General features: G+C 40.8%; 1 protein-coding gene across 4 annotated transcripts in view; it reads left to right on the forward strand.

Annotated features, from left to right (window-relative positions):
- The window catches only part of ELP2 (elongator acetyltransferase complex subunit 2), a 51,377-nt gene extending 39,948 nt beyond the window's left edge, over positions 1 to 11,429 (forward strand). For all 4 annotated transcript variants that reach the window (XM_072732209.1, XM_072732210.1, XM_025996986.2 and 1 more), the window contains exons 19-22: positions 706 to 827; positions 2,575 to 2,708; positions 3,246 to 3,359; positions 8,093 to 11,429. In XM_072732209.1, coding sequence (XP_072588310.1) covers positions 706 to 827; positions 2,575 to 2,708; positions 3,246 to 3,359; positions 8,093 to 8,249 — 527 coding nt within the window. In that variant the 3' untranslated portion in view covers positions 8,250 to 11,429. The remainder of the gene's footprint in view (positions 1 to 705; positions 828 to 2,574; positions 2,709 to 3,245; positions 3,360 to 8,092) is intronic.
- Positions 11,430 to 13,028: the final 1,599 nt, after the last annotated feature.

The following is a 13,028-nucleotide window of genomic DNA, read 5'->3' on the forward strand; positions in this document are numbered from 1 at the left end:
TTTTTAATTTATTCATGAGAGACACAGAAGAGAGGCAGAGACACAGGCAGAGGGAGAAGCAGGCTCCATGCAGGGAGCCCGATGTGGGACTCGATTCCGGGTCTCCAGGATCAGGCCCTGGGCTAAAGGCAGACGCTCAACCACTGAGCCACCCAGGTGTCCCTGATTTTATTTATTCACTTGACAGATTACCAAGGAGAAAATAAGCAGGAGAAGTTAGTAGGCAGAGGTAAAGGGAGAAGCAGACTACCCACTGAGCAGGGAGCCGGATGTGGGGCTCTGTGACCTGAGCCAAAGGCAGATGCTTCACCTATTGAGCCACCCAGGCGCTCCAGGGCAAAGATTTTTTTTAAAGTTTTCATTCATTTTTTTTTTCCATTATTGAAGAGTGCATTACTCTTTTAGCCATATGTGTAAATCTGGCCACTTCCTGAGTAAAGTTAAATTGCTCAGGCTTCTCTCATGGGCATAAGTTAAATTTTAGTTAAGCACCTGGAAGGTGTCACTAGAGAGCTTTCCCTCCTGGGAGAGTAACTGTGTGCCCATAGCCTTCTGGTGAGGGCCAGCTGCCTAGTGTGTTGCAAAAGTCCACATGAATAAATTGATTGCTAAAGGGCTTGATGGATTTGGCACATAACCATAGGTTTCTACAGATAAAGACAACTCTGTCTGCTTTGTGAGTCGTGTGTATGGTGTTTCTTTCAGACCCAGTTTTTAGCCTCTTTGCCTTTACCAACAAAGTAACTGCTGTGCACAGTAGAATTATTTGGTCTTGTGATTGGAGTCCTGATAGCAAGTATTTCTTCACTGGAAGTCGGGACAAAAAGGTAATTTTTTTAAACTTAGTATTTTTCAAATGTAAAATAATACTACAGGTGTATTTGGATAGAAAACACATAATCCTGACTTTCTGATCTTATTTTTTTAAAATCTGTATATTCTCTCTTCTGTGTTTTTTTTTTTTTTTTTTTAAGATTTTATTTATTCATTCATGAGAGACAGACACACACACACACACACACACACACACAGGCAGAGGCAGAGGGAGAAGCAGGCTCCATGCAGGGAGCCCGACATGGGACTCGATCCCAGGTCTCCAGGATCACACCCTAGGCTGAAGGCGGCACTAAACCACTGAGCCACTGGGGCTGCTCTCTTCTGTGTTTTTCATATGCATGCATAAAAAGGCTTTTCGTGCTAAATTCTATAAATACATTTCTCTGAAATATCAAATACTGAGAAGAAAACCTTTCAGACACATGATGTTCCTCAGATGACCCCAGCAGGAGAGAAGTGGTGAATAAAATGATTGAAGACTAACCAACTAGGAGAGCAGGAGGGGGTGGAGGGGACATACGGGGGAAAACAGTTGCTGCTTTTCTTTTTCATACATTTATGAATTAATTTTTCTACATTAGATAATTACTGCCTTTTCATTCAGTGGAGGAAGCAGTTTGTGTATGTGGGTGGGTGTGTTTCCCAAGCTTTGAAAAAATCAAAAGTTAGTTAGGTGTATGTTCTTGACTACTGCCCTCACCCTGGCTCTGGTCCCTCCTGTTCTCACACTCTTTAATGCCCTTTCCTTTTTCTGCAGTGCCTGCGGACCAGAGGTGGTGAGGCAGTTGAGCATTTCCTTTCCTCTTCCTGCCCTCTTCAGTTTGTCATGGTGCAAATCCCCTTAGCAGAGGGCTAGCTCTTGCCTTGTCACTCAGTGAATCACTGAAATGTCATCCTCTAAACCCGTTTCTCTTAGATGTTTACTTGTGTCCATTTGCCTATTCATTTCTTCCCTGGCGCTTATGTGCTATGCCCTGCTGGCTGCTGAGGAAGCAGGGCTTCTCTGCCCCCTGCAGTCTCGCTGTAGTGCATGCTCCAGCTGTGGCTCTCAAGGGTGTGTCGGGACTGAAATGGACAGAGTGTCATCCACCACACATTCTCAGAAATGTACTTTTGTTTACTTGGTCAGAGGCTTCTGCTTGGAGTCTTGCTTTGGTCTGGATTTTACAAGTGTCATCTGCTTCACTGCTCTCTGTTTCTTAGGGACCAGTCACACCACCTGGAGGCATGAGCTTCCAAGGAAATACCATTTCTTACACAGGGTAGCATCATGGTTAGGTGCTCTTGACTGCTGACTTGTTTCCCTGAGCGACTCAGTGGTATAGAGGAAGAGCCAGGTTTGATAGATCCCCATGCATTGTGTGGTAACTTCTTAGAGACGTGCAGGATGAGCCTCCTGGTGAAGATGTGACTGATAGACTCTCCCTGGATCAGAACTGGTTTCCTGAGTATCAAAGAGCATGCTAGATAATCTCCAGTCTCTGGGCAAGGGCAGTCCATCTGGGACCAGCACACTTAGGTATTTGAGGTCTCACAGACTTGTGTCAGCTACACTGTGGCTTCTCTCTGATGCTTGAAATACCTGAAATCCTGGAACATCATCCACAAATGTTGATGAGGTATTTTTCTAAATGTTAGAGTGAATATTTTGCATTATCTGTGCCACTGATACTCTTGATGCCTTGCTGGAAACCTTGCAAAGAGAAAGCTTCACAGAGTTTGATCTGTCTCTATTAGGTGGTTGTGTGGGGTGAGTGCGACTCCAGTGATGACTCTGTGGAGCACAGCATTGGCCCCTGCTCCTCTGTCCTGGATGTGGGCGGGGCAGTGACAGCCGTCAGTGTCTGCCCCCTGCTTAACCTTTCCCAAAGGTCAGTCTCCAAGTGGGTCTTTGTCTTACATATTTGTTAAGACTTGATTCCTTAGTATGTAGCTCTCTCATACTTTGATTTGTGCTTTTTCATAGCTTCTGAGTTGCTATTTTTTTCATAATGCTTAGGTTTCTTATAAGAATTGTTAAATCATCCAAACCCGATGATATTCAGAGTGGAGAAAAAGGGGATTGGGAGTGTGGCTCAAAGGTTCTATGTCAGAACCTTGGTGCTTTCTTGGTAACAAGTGTCTTCAGTAGAACGGGAGCCCCTGCAGACAGCCAGGGAAACACTGATTTATGGGCTTTGCCAGCAGAGAACAGAGGGAAAACTTTGAGCACCCATGATGGAGAGGAGTTCCATGAGGACACAGTAGAAGCAGTGCACTCTCTCCTCAGCTGGCATTTTTAAACAAAGCCTTTTGTAAGCCATGGACAGTTGGAAATACGGTAAAGAACTCCCTTCCCTTAGAGTGATGACAGAGATAACAGAAATTCATGTAATTAATCAGTCTTTTCTCTCCTCTCTTAAAAACAGATACATTGTTGCAGTAGGATTAGAGTGTGGAAAGGTTTGTTTATACACCTGGAAAAAGACTGATCAAGTTCCAGAAATAAATGACTGGACCCACTGTGTAGAAACAAGTCAAAGGTATTTTCTTACTATTTTCACTTTCATCACATTAGATTTTGTTATAAATATGCAAATTATAATTGTATTTGTTATCAAGCATTGAGTTTTTATTTATTTTTAAAAATAAGTTGTTCTTTTGTAGATTTTTTTTTTTTTTTAAGATTTATTTATTTGAGAGAGAGCGCACGCACATGCAAGAGCAGGGTAAGGGGTGGAGGGAGAGGGAGCAAATTCCCCACTGAGCAGGGAGCCAGACAGGCTCCACTTAACCCGACTGAGCCACCCAGACGCCCCCGGCATCTAGTTTTTAGTGGCAGTTTTTCTTGAGTTTTATTGAGAAGTAATCAGTACATGTGACTCTAAGTTTATGGTGTACAGCAGGATTTACATACGTTGTGAAATGTTACTACACTATGTTCACCTTACATCCATTTACTATTAGAGATACAATAAAAAGGGAAAAAAGAAAAGAATAAAGGAAAAAAATGTCTCCCCTAATGAGAACTCTAGGATTTACTCTCTTAACTTCCCTGTCCGTCATCCAGCAGTGTCAGCTGTAGTCATCATGTCGTACATTACATCTCTAATACTTGTCCTTATAACTGGCAGTTTGTACGTTTTGACCACCTTCCTCTGATTCCCTCTCTCCCTACTCTTTGTATCTGGTAACCATAAATCTGATCTCTTTTCCTGTGAGTTTTTGTTTTCTTTTTTGTTTGTTTTCATTTTTTAAAGATTCAATATATAAGTGAAATCATAGAGTATTTGTCTTTACAGGCAAATTTATGCCACATTTACATGGAGAGGGACACAAATCTCTCTTCTTGGTGCTTACTACCAAGTGGTACTGTGGTAGTTTCTTGAGATTGATGTTTCTTACTATTGCACCAGGTTGTTGTTTTGTTTTGTTTTAAAGATTTTATTTACTTATTCATGAGACACACACAGAGAGAGAAGCAGAGACATAGGCAGAGGGAGAAGCAGGCTCCATGCAGGGAGCCTGATGTGGGACTCAATCCCAGTATTCCAGGATCATGCCCTGGGCCGAAGGCCGACGCTAAACCACTAAGCCACCCAGGTGTCCCCACACCAGGTTTTTAAAAAGTTTACTTGAACAGATTGCTTGTTTGCATAATGCTATCTTTATAGACAATGCATTTGAAATGAAAGTGATTTTTATAATGATGTTTAGAATGTGATTATAGTAGATTTGTAGTAAAATTGGATTAAAAGTATTGGTGATTTTTTGAGATATTATAGATTGTGTTTTGGTATCCTCATCTTGTGTTTGAACACTTCAGCTTAGAACCCATGTTGGAGCAAACGGTCAAGTGCACTTCAAAGCCACATGACTGCTTTCTAGCACAGGATGCTCCCTGAGCCTCATGCCCTGCGCCTGGGCTGTTGCCTCCTGCGCTGGCTTAGAGCACCTGTCATTTACAGCCTTCTCCCGACCATCACTCACTTAGGTAGCAGGATCCTTTTTTAATCTAATTTTTAACCCAAATTATTCTATTCTTTAAAAATATCTGAATAATTGAAAAGTCACTAACCTCATTCTGTCAGATTTTTTTTTAGAATTCTTCAACCTTCATATATCTGAACTGTTCAAAATAGAATGTCAAAATTCCAAGTGACAGTATCATGATGAAAGTGATGGGTTGGTGGAGAGAGAGACCTGTGAGCAGATGTCTTTTACAAGATATTTCATCCAGGGGAGTTTGTCTCCTTGTTGGCAAAAGCATGTTAGTACTGATAATAATTGTATTGGTTAAAATGTAATCTTTGTTCCTGCTGTCCTTTTGGCTTCTCTCCCACCTCTGATGGTGGTTTTAGCAATTGAAACAGTTCATGTTGGAGGTGCCTTGGTGGCTCAGTCAGTTAAGTGTCTGCTTTGGGCTCAGGTCATGATCCCAGGGTCCTGGGATCGAGCCCCACATCAAACTCTCTGCTCAGCGGAAAGCCTGTATCTCCCTCTCCCTCTTGGTCTGCCTACTTGTATGCTCTCTTTGCCAAATAAGTAAAAATTTTTTAAAAAAAGAAAGAATGAGTTCATGCTGTTGCTTACTGAAGAGGTAAGTACTTCAGTGTGATATTCCATATTCTAGGAATTTGAAATTTTCTCTCTTCCTGGGCTCCCTCCCTTGCCTTCTTCCTTTCAGCTTGCCCTACCCATGGTGCTCGTTCTCCTCTGCAGGTCCTGAATGTGGAATACTGGTGGGAAGCCCTTAGAAAGCAAGGCAAGGGGACATGTACAGAATTTGTATTTTTTATTTCAAGATTTTTTTAAGTCATTATGATGGTGTTAGATTTATAAGAACTAATCCCTGACTTAACCACATTATATTATTTGCATTGTTAATATCCCAGTTACCAAATTTCAGGTATCTTTCAAATCAAAGTTTTTGCTAATAATGAGATATAAAGGTAAATACAACCAAATACTGCCTTTAAGGTTGGCTCCTCAAACTCCTGTCTTCTAAATATGATCTGTTGGGATCCCTGGGTGGCGCAGCGGTTTGGTGCCTGCCTTTGGCCCAGAGCGCGATCCTGGAGACCCGGGATCGAATCCCACATCGGGCTCCCGGTGCATGGAGCCTGCTTCTCCCTCTTCCTGTGTCTCTGCCTCTCTCTCTCTCTCTGTGTGACTATCATAAATAAATAAAAATTAAAAAAAATGTGATCTATTAACATGCTAGATTTAAGGGGAATATTACCAAAACCCACCATGTTAAGACTTAAAATAACAAAATAAGTACTCCTCAAAGTAGCTCCCATGGGCAGCAGTATGCAATTGGTCCTTGAACAGTGGGAGTTAGAGGTGTGTATACCTTTTGACTCCACAAAGCTTAATTTCTAACAGCCTTCTGTTGACTAGAAGCCTTAGTAATAACATAAGCAGTGGATTAGCCCCTATTTTGTATGTTATATGTATTTAGCACTGTGTTTGAATAAAATAAGCTAGAGAAAAAAATGTTGCTAAGAAATTGTAAGAGAAAATACATTTATGGTACTGTACTGTATGTATTGAAAAAAATCCGTGTATAAGTGGACCCATGCAGTTCAAATCTGTGTTAAGGGTCAACTGTACTACATGTATTTCTTTCAGTAATGTCACTACTTCAAACCATTCCTCTCATGAAATGTGAGCTCTTTAATATTATTGATAACAAATGAGATGCTAGTGATGTTGGTGTGACTTAAAATATTTTTGGAACTTCTCTTTAGAGATTGTGTTCAGGACCAGCTTACTAGTGATACAAGAAAGCCAATTATAATATCTTTTATAATTGTACACATTTCATCACTTTTTTTTAAAGTGTGGCATTGATTCTATTTATAAAATTCATTTCTTTATGAGTCTTGACTGCCTTCAGTAACCAGAGTCAAACGCACAGATGTACTGTCACTGAAGATAGTGTTCAGGTCATCGCCTGCATAGTATGGAAGCATTGCCTATAAGATAATTTCAGGAAACACTATGTACAGTAGCATTGTTGAAGTGTGTAACCTCCATGATGGTCACTTGCAAGGCCTCACAGTCATGTGGTTACATAGATTCTGGTATGCCAGTTTTTAAAATGTTTCATTACCTCAAGGTTATATTTCATTCCTGCCTTTCATTCTGAGAGTGCATCTGGTGATGTGTGGGGCTCTCAACATCTGAAAGTATAATTTGTTTGCACAGGTATTGTTTTCAGGGTTTACTGCCTTAAAATCTACTTAAGTTTTTAACTATTCCTCTTTGGTTTGGAGGTCTAATTTGCAGGTTAAATTTATAGGGTATTATATTTTCATAGGGATTTGACAGTGTTTGTTTGGTAGCATTCTAGGCCTGCAATGGGGTTGAGGGGGCATTAATAAGAGTGTCTTGCCCAGGGTCATGCAGTTGGAGGTCATGTTGGAGACAAAGATTGTTTCATTGGGCAGTTTATTAAATCTTTTGTTATTTTACTTACCCAGCAGTAAAAACATGAGTCTATCAGTGTCACAGGGATGTCAAAAGAATAAAATAATTTAGAATACGTTGCAAGTTGGAATTCTTTAAAAAAGAAATACCTTTAGTAATGTTATTTGAAAAACTGATTTTAATAGCCATTTTATGAATTACACTGATCATTCAAACAAGATTTGACAGGAATTCATTGTCTATTTCTTGCTCTTTTTGGTAGTGCCCTTTGTCAGTAAGATATTTAGGGTTTTAAGTAAATAGAGTTAAGATATTTTTAGGTTTAGAATAAAGTTGCTAAAGTATTAGTGATGACATTTTAAAACCTGTACTTTTGAATTTTTATAATAATTTTTTTCTTGAGTATAGTTGACATAGAGTATTACATTGGTTTCAGGTATACAACTTAGTGATTTGACATATTTACACATTATGCTATGTTTACCCAAGTGTAACTGCCATCTGTCCTGTCAGTCACTATTAGGGCATCATTGACTGTATTCCTTATATGATGCTTTTTATTCTCGTGACTTATTCATTCTATAATGGAAGTGTGTATCTGTTTCTCATCCATTCTGTCCAACCCTCCACCCCTGCCCCTTTGGAAACCATCAGTTTGTTCTCTTTATTTATAGGTCTGATTCTGCTTTTTGTAAGACCTTTACATTTTGATTTTTCAGATTTTGACTACCATTCATGTTAACATTAATAACAAGGGCATATAAATGAAATTAATACATAGGGTAAATATTTTGTAGTCCTAGCATACATTCCTTTCATGATTTTTCTATCTTTGTTTTAGCCAAAGACATATGCTTGCTATCAAAAAATTATGCTGGAAGAATTGTAATGGAAAAACTGAACAGAATGAAGCAGAAGGCACCGAGTGGTTACACTTTGCAAGTTGTGGTGAAGATCACACTGTGAAAATATACAAAGTTAACAGATGTGTACTGTGATGGGGTTAATAACTATCGGCATGTGGTCATTGGTGTCTTAAAATATTTATCCTGTAAATAGATGTCTTTCTTTACCTTGTAATTTCATCTAGTTTCTTTTTAAGCCCTATAGCAGTAGTTCTTACTGGGTCACAGACCCTTTGAAATCTCATGAAAACTGCAGACTCTTTTCTCACAGATGTATATATGCACACACCCTCAGAACTTGGCCCACACTTTGAGGGATTCAGACCTGCATTCATGTGTCCCAAGTTAACCTCTGTTCCTTCTTTCTTCATGACTCAATTTGCCTAATTATGCATTGTTTTGGGCCTTTTCGTATGCGCTTCTTTGGGACATTTCATTATTTATTACCCTCTTCAAAGAGAGGACATGGAAAATAAAGATAAAACCCAGATTACCCAATTTTTATTTTAACAATTTGTGTAGAGACCACACTTTGTGTGGTCTTGACCCTTTCTTCCAGTACACACCCACCATTCTAGGAATTTGGCAGGCGCTTGTGAATTTGAACTGTAGTCAATTCTTCCTTGTATTTAAAAGTACATAGATTCTTTTACAGTTTGACTTAAAGCAGACTATCCTGACATTTACACTGATAGATGTAGGACCTGAAAAGTAGAGTTGTGTCTGAATCACCTGAATTGATGCGAAGTCACATACATGAGTTATGAGAGAAAGGATGTCCCCCAGGGTGAGTACATACTGGGAGCAGAGAGAAGAAGATGCTTCAAACAGAATGTTGGGTGTGCCAGCTGAAGTTTGGGACATGGGTCATGAGAGTTGGGAACTTTGGGAGTTGGGTGGAGGGAAGTTAAGCTCTGGGGGAGGGGTATGATGAAAACTGGCTTGAGAATGGAGATTTCCTCTGATCCAGAGCCATCTGACAAATTGGCAGTGAAATGAATACTGTGAATAATAAATATGCTGAAGGGGGGGGTGGTGAGGATTTTCTTCATTGGAGTTTGCCATTATCTAATATGACATTTTGCTTCCAGAGGAATTGAGATATTTTGTCTAAATTGAGATTTCTAGACCGACACTATCCAGTATTTCTAGAAATAAATAATTTGAGCTACTTAAGTAATTTAAAGTTTTCTGGTAGTTATGTAATAAAAGTTAAACAGGTAAAATTTATTTTAGTGACCTCTTTTAACCCAGTATATCCAAAATAGTATCATTTCACATATACAACATAAAAGATTGTTGAGGTATTTTACCCTTAGAGCCTATTTCAGTATGTACTAGCCACATGTCACTAGTGGCCATCCATATTTGGACTGTGCAGTTCTAGGCTACTGAGTCTGTATAAACTTGTCTTACATCCTCAAGCATGTGTGTGCATGTCTACACCAAAGCAGTGAGAGTCTGAGTTCTCAACCTCAGAAACCAGGATGCCCTAAAGTACGGTTTCCTTTACCAGCTAAAGGATCTGAGTTTTCACCCCCATTTGGCACACAGGGATTTGTTTGGATCCCATCTGTGTGGGATTCCGGAGCAGATTGATTGAACTAACTTGGTGTTTTAGAACATTTTCAAGTACAGAACTCAACTTCCTAAAGTTCCCTGAAAATAGACCTCGTCTCAGACTGAATTCATGGTTATTGTTTTAATTTGTCAATTGGGTTTGTATTAGTTTTCGTGTGTGGTACTGAAGCATCATTCTCAGTAACTACCTGAGTAATTCAATAAGTGTTCAAAGGACTTACTGTACACTGGGGCAGTCTACATTGTAATTCATACACATATGCTGTAATTTTACATGCCTCTTAATCTGCTAAAGGAACACACCCTTTGAACCATATCATATCATGAACCACATTGTTCATCATATCTAAAGCAGAAAGGGACTCTTAGAACTTTGCTCCAGAGTATTTCAGAGTCCCTGACCTGCCTTTCCCTCTTCCTTGATCTCTCACATCTCTGCCTGATTCACGGCATTAGAGCTCAGATTGATGCCAAGCGCCAGCCTAAGCAGTTGCTATCTTCTGACCTGTACAACTTTCCTAGATCAGGGGAGAAGTTATTGGGTTGTTCTGAGTACATTTTTATCCTGGACAGCACAAAGCCAAATAAGAGGAAGCAGAATTGGTTATGGATCCCAAAGGAGGAAGGAATGCGGGAATTGGAAGGAAACTGCAAATTCAGGAATAAAATGCAAGGACAGACTCATTCTCTCTTTTAAATTAGAAATTCTGACCACCACAAAATCCTGAGTGGTTTAAGGAATTCCAGGCCTTCTGTGAACTACTTTTGTACAGACCCATGTATTTCTCAAGGCCCCCTAAATGGAGTTGGAACCTAGACTTAAAGAATCAGAAGCACGTTTAATCCTGGCTCATGCTGGCAGTAAATGTGAGTAACCGTTTCCCCACACATCTCATGGAGATAATACTAGTGGGTCAGTCTGACTTCCATTCGGCCGTGTGTGAGGAAAATCCCAGATGTTCTTTCTGGCCTATGCAAGGTGGAAGTTTTCTCTCAAAAGGAATCAAGGTAGAGGTGCCTGGGTGGTCCGATCAGCGAAATGTCCAACTCTTGATTTCAACTCAGGTCATGATCTCAGGGTCGTGGGATGCAGCCCTGTGTCAGGCTCCCTACGCTGGGTGTGGAGCCTGCTTAAGATTCTTTCCCTGTGTCTGCCCCTCCCTGTGTGCTCTCTCTTTCTCTAAAAAGAAAAAAGGGAATCAATGTAGGCAGACCAGGATGGGCATGGAGACTCCTCAACATGATCAAGGATGAAGGCTCTTTTTCTTTGTTGCCTGTGATCGTCAGTGTGTGACTTCCTCACAATCCAGCGTGGCTGCTTGGCCTCCTGCCATGATCTTTGCATTCCAACCAACAGGAAGGAAAGGCTTGTCCCTAGCTTTAAAAAAGCTTCTTGGAAGTCCACACAGTTCTGTTTAATCTCCTTGGCCACAATTTAGTCTTGTGCTCTACTGAAAGAGAAACTAGGAAATAAAATTTTTATTGCAGGAGCCATCTGTTCAGCTGGGAATTGAGGTGCTTTGTTCTGGAAGAAAACAAATGTTAGTCTCATTTTTAAAAACCAACCACCTTGTAGCATTGTTTTCAGGATTAAATGAGCCAGCACATGAAAAATGCTAGTTCGGGATCTGGAAATATATCATGAGATACCAACTGTTTGAGTTAAATAAAGCTCTGCTCATATCACCTCCATAGAGCCTTTGTTAATCCCCTTGTTTCAAGTATTCTTTCCTTTCTCTGAATTTCATGGTATTTTATTACCATTTTTTTGTGGCATTTCTCACTCCCTTTTATTTACATATATCGTCCATTATGTCACTCAGATTCTTTCTCTGGTAAGAAAGTTTGTCTCAAAATGATACAGGGAATTAGAAGCTCACATAACTGAAAAAAAAAAAACAAAACAAAACAGTGGTAGGACAAAGTTCAGATATAGTTTCATCAGAGCTCTGTGCCCCTTTCTCTACTCTCAGCTGGTCTCCATGGGTCAGCTTTCTTCCAAGGCTGCCCTCCCCTATGGGTGAAAGCAGCTGTTGATGTTGTAGATTTCCTTGCCTCATATCAAAGGAAATAAGCATTTAATCCTGAACTTTATCTGACCTGAACTTCCTGAACTAATCATGGTGGGCAGTGGGGTTGGGGAGGGTGTGGTGGGGTGGGAGGGAACCACACATTGAGTAGTTTAGGCCTATCTGATGTGGCAAGAGCCATGGATTACTCTGGAGCTGGAGGCAGGGTCCCTCCCATTAGGACCACACGACTGTTCTATGTGAGGTAGTTTTCCAAAGCAAAGTCAGAAGAGCAGTGGGTGCTGGGTAGGCAACCAATGAAATCCCACTATACAAGCCTACTAAAGCCTAAACATGGGGCATCAGATTTGTTTTCTTCTCTCCACAGCATCCAGCACAGTGTGTCTAACAGTGTATTGTCAAATATTTGCTGAGTTTAAGAATGAGTAAATTTGACAACACAGATGGCTGGCTGGTGGAGGAAGGATTATCCAATGTAATCCACTAAGCAGTAAATAGAATAATTGGTATCCTTCCCCTGCCTCCGTGGCCTAAAGGGGTCAGGGGCAAAGAACTGGAGGGAAGGTATCAATGCAGAAGAGACCAAGAAGGGGGTGGGCTTGCCCAGTGGACCTGTGCCCGAATGAACATAGGAAGAAGCTGAAACCCCCAGAAAACAGGCTTGGGAAAATCCCACTCCATCCCTGCCCCATCCACCCACCCTGTCACTTCTGTGGTCCGCCCAGTACTGACTGGCAGGGTTTTGTTTTATACATTATGGATTTAGATATAATGGAGCCTTGTTCATGATTCCAAACTGCCCTTTTAGCTTCTATTCACAGAAAAGGTCTTGTGTCCCTGTAGGGGAGGGAGCTTCCTGGAGTTTCTGTTCTTTCCACTGCTTTTAAGTTGTTTCTCCCAGAACTTCTACTCCTTCAGGCTTTGGAGAGAAACCTGCTCCATTGCTGTTTCTCCTCCTCCTGCTGTGCAGACTCTTCTCATTTCTCAGGTGTCAGGTTCTCATTGTTAGGGAAGGATGCATTTAACCCTAACAGGAAGCAATAAATCCACTGTGGAAACCAGATTTAGCCTCTGAAACACCCACCCTCCATCCCAGCCTCTTGGCAGGAAATTTGATCCATCATAATGGCAGTCCCCAAATCCTTCCAGGATCAAGAGGCCTCAGTTGGGGTTAGCCTGTAGGAAAACCTCTATCTTCATCACCATTTAAGACTTGACCATTGTAATGTGACCTTTCCAGAAGCCTCTCCCATGAGTTGAG

This window comes from Vulpes vulpes, chromosome 13, assembly GCF_048418805.1.
Source record: "Vulpes vulpes isolate BD-2025 chromosome 13, VulVul3, whole genome shotgun sequence".
Taxonomy (NCBI): Eukaryota; Metazoa; Chordata; class Mammalia; order Carnivora; family Canidae; genus Vulpes; species Vulpes vulpes.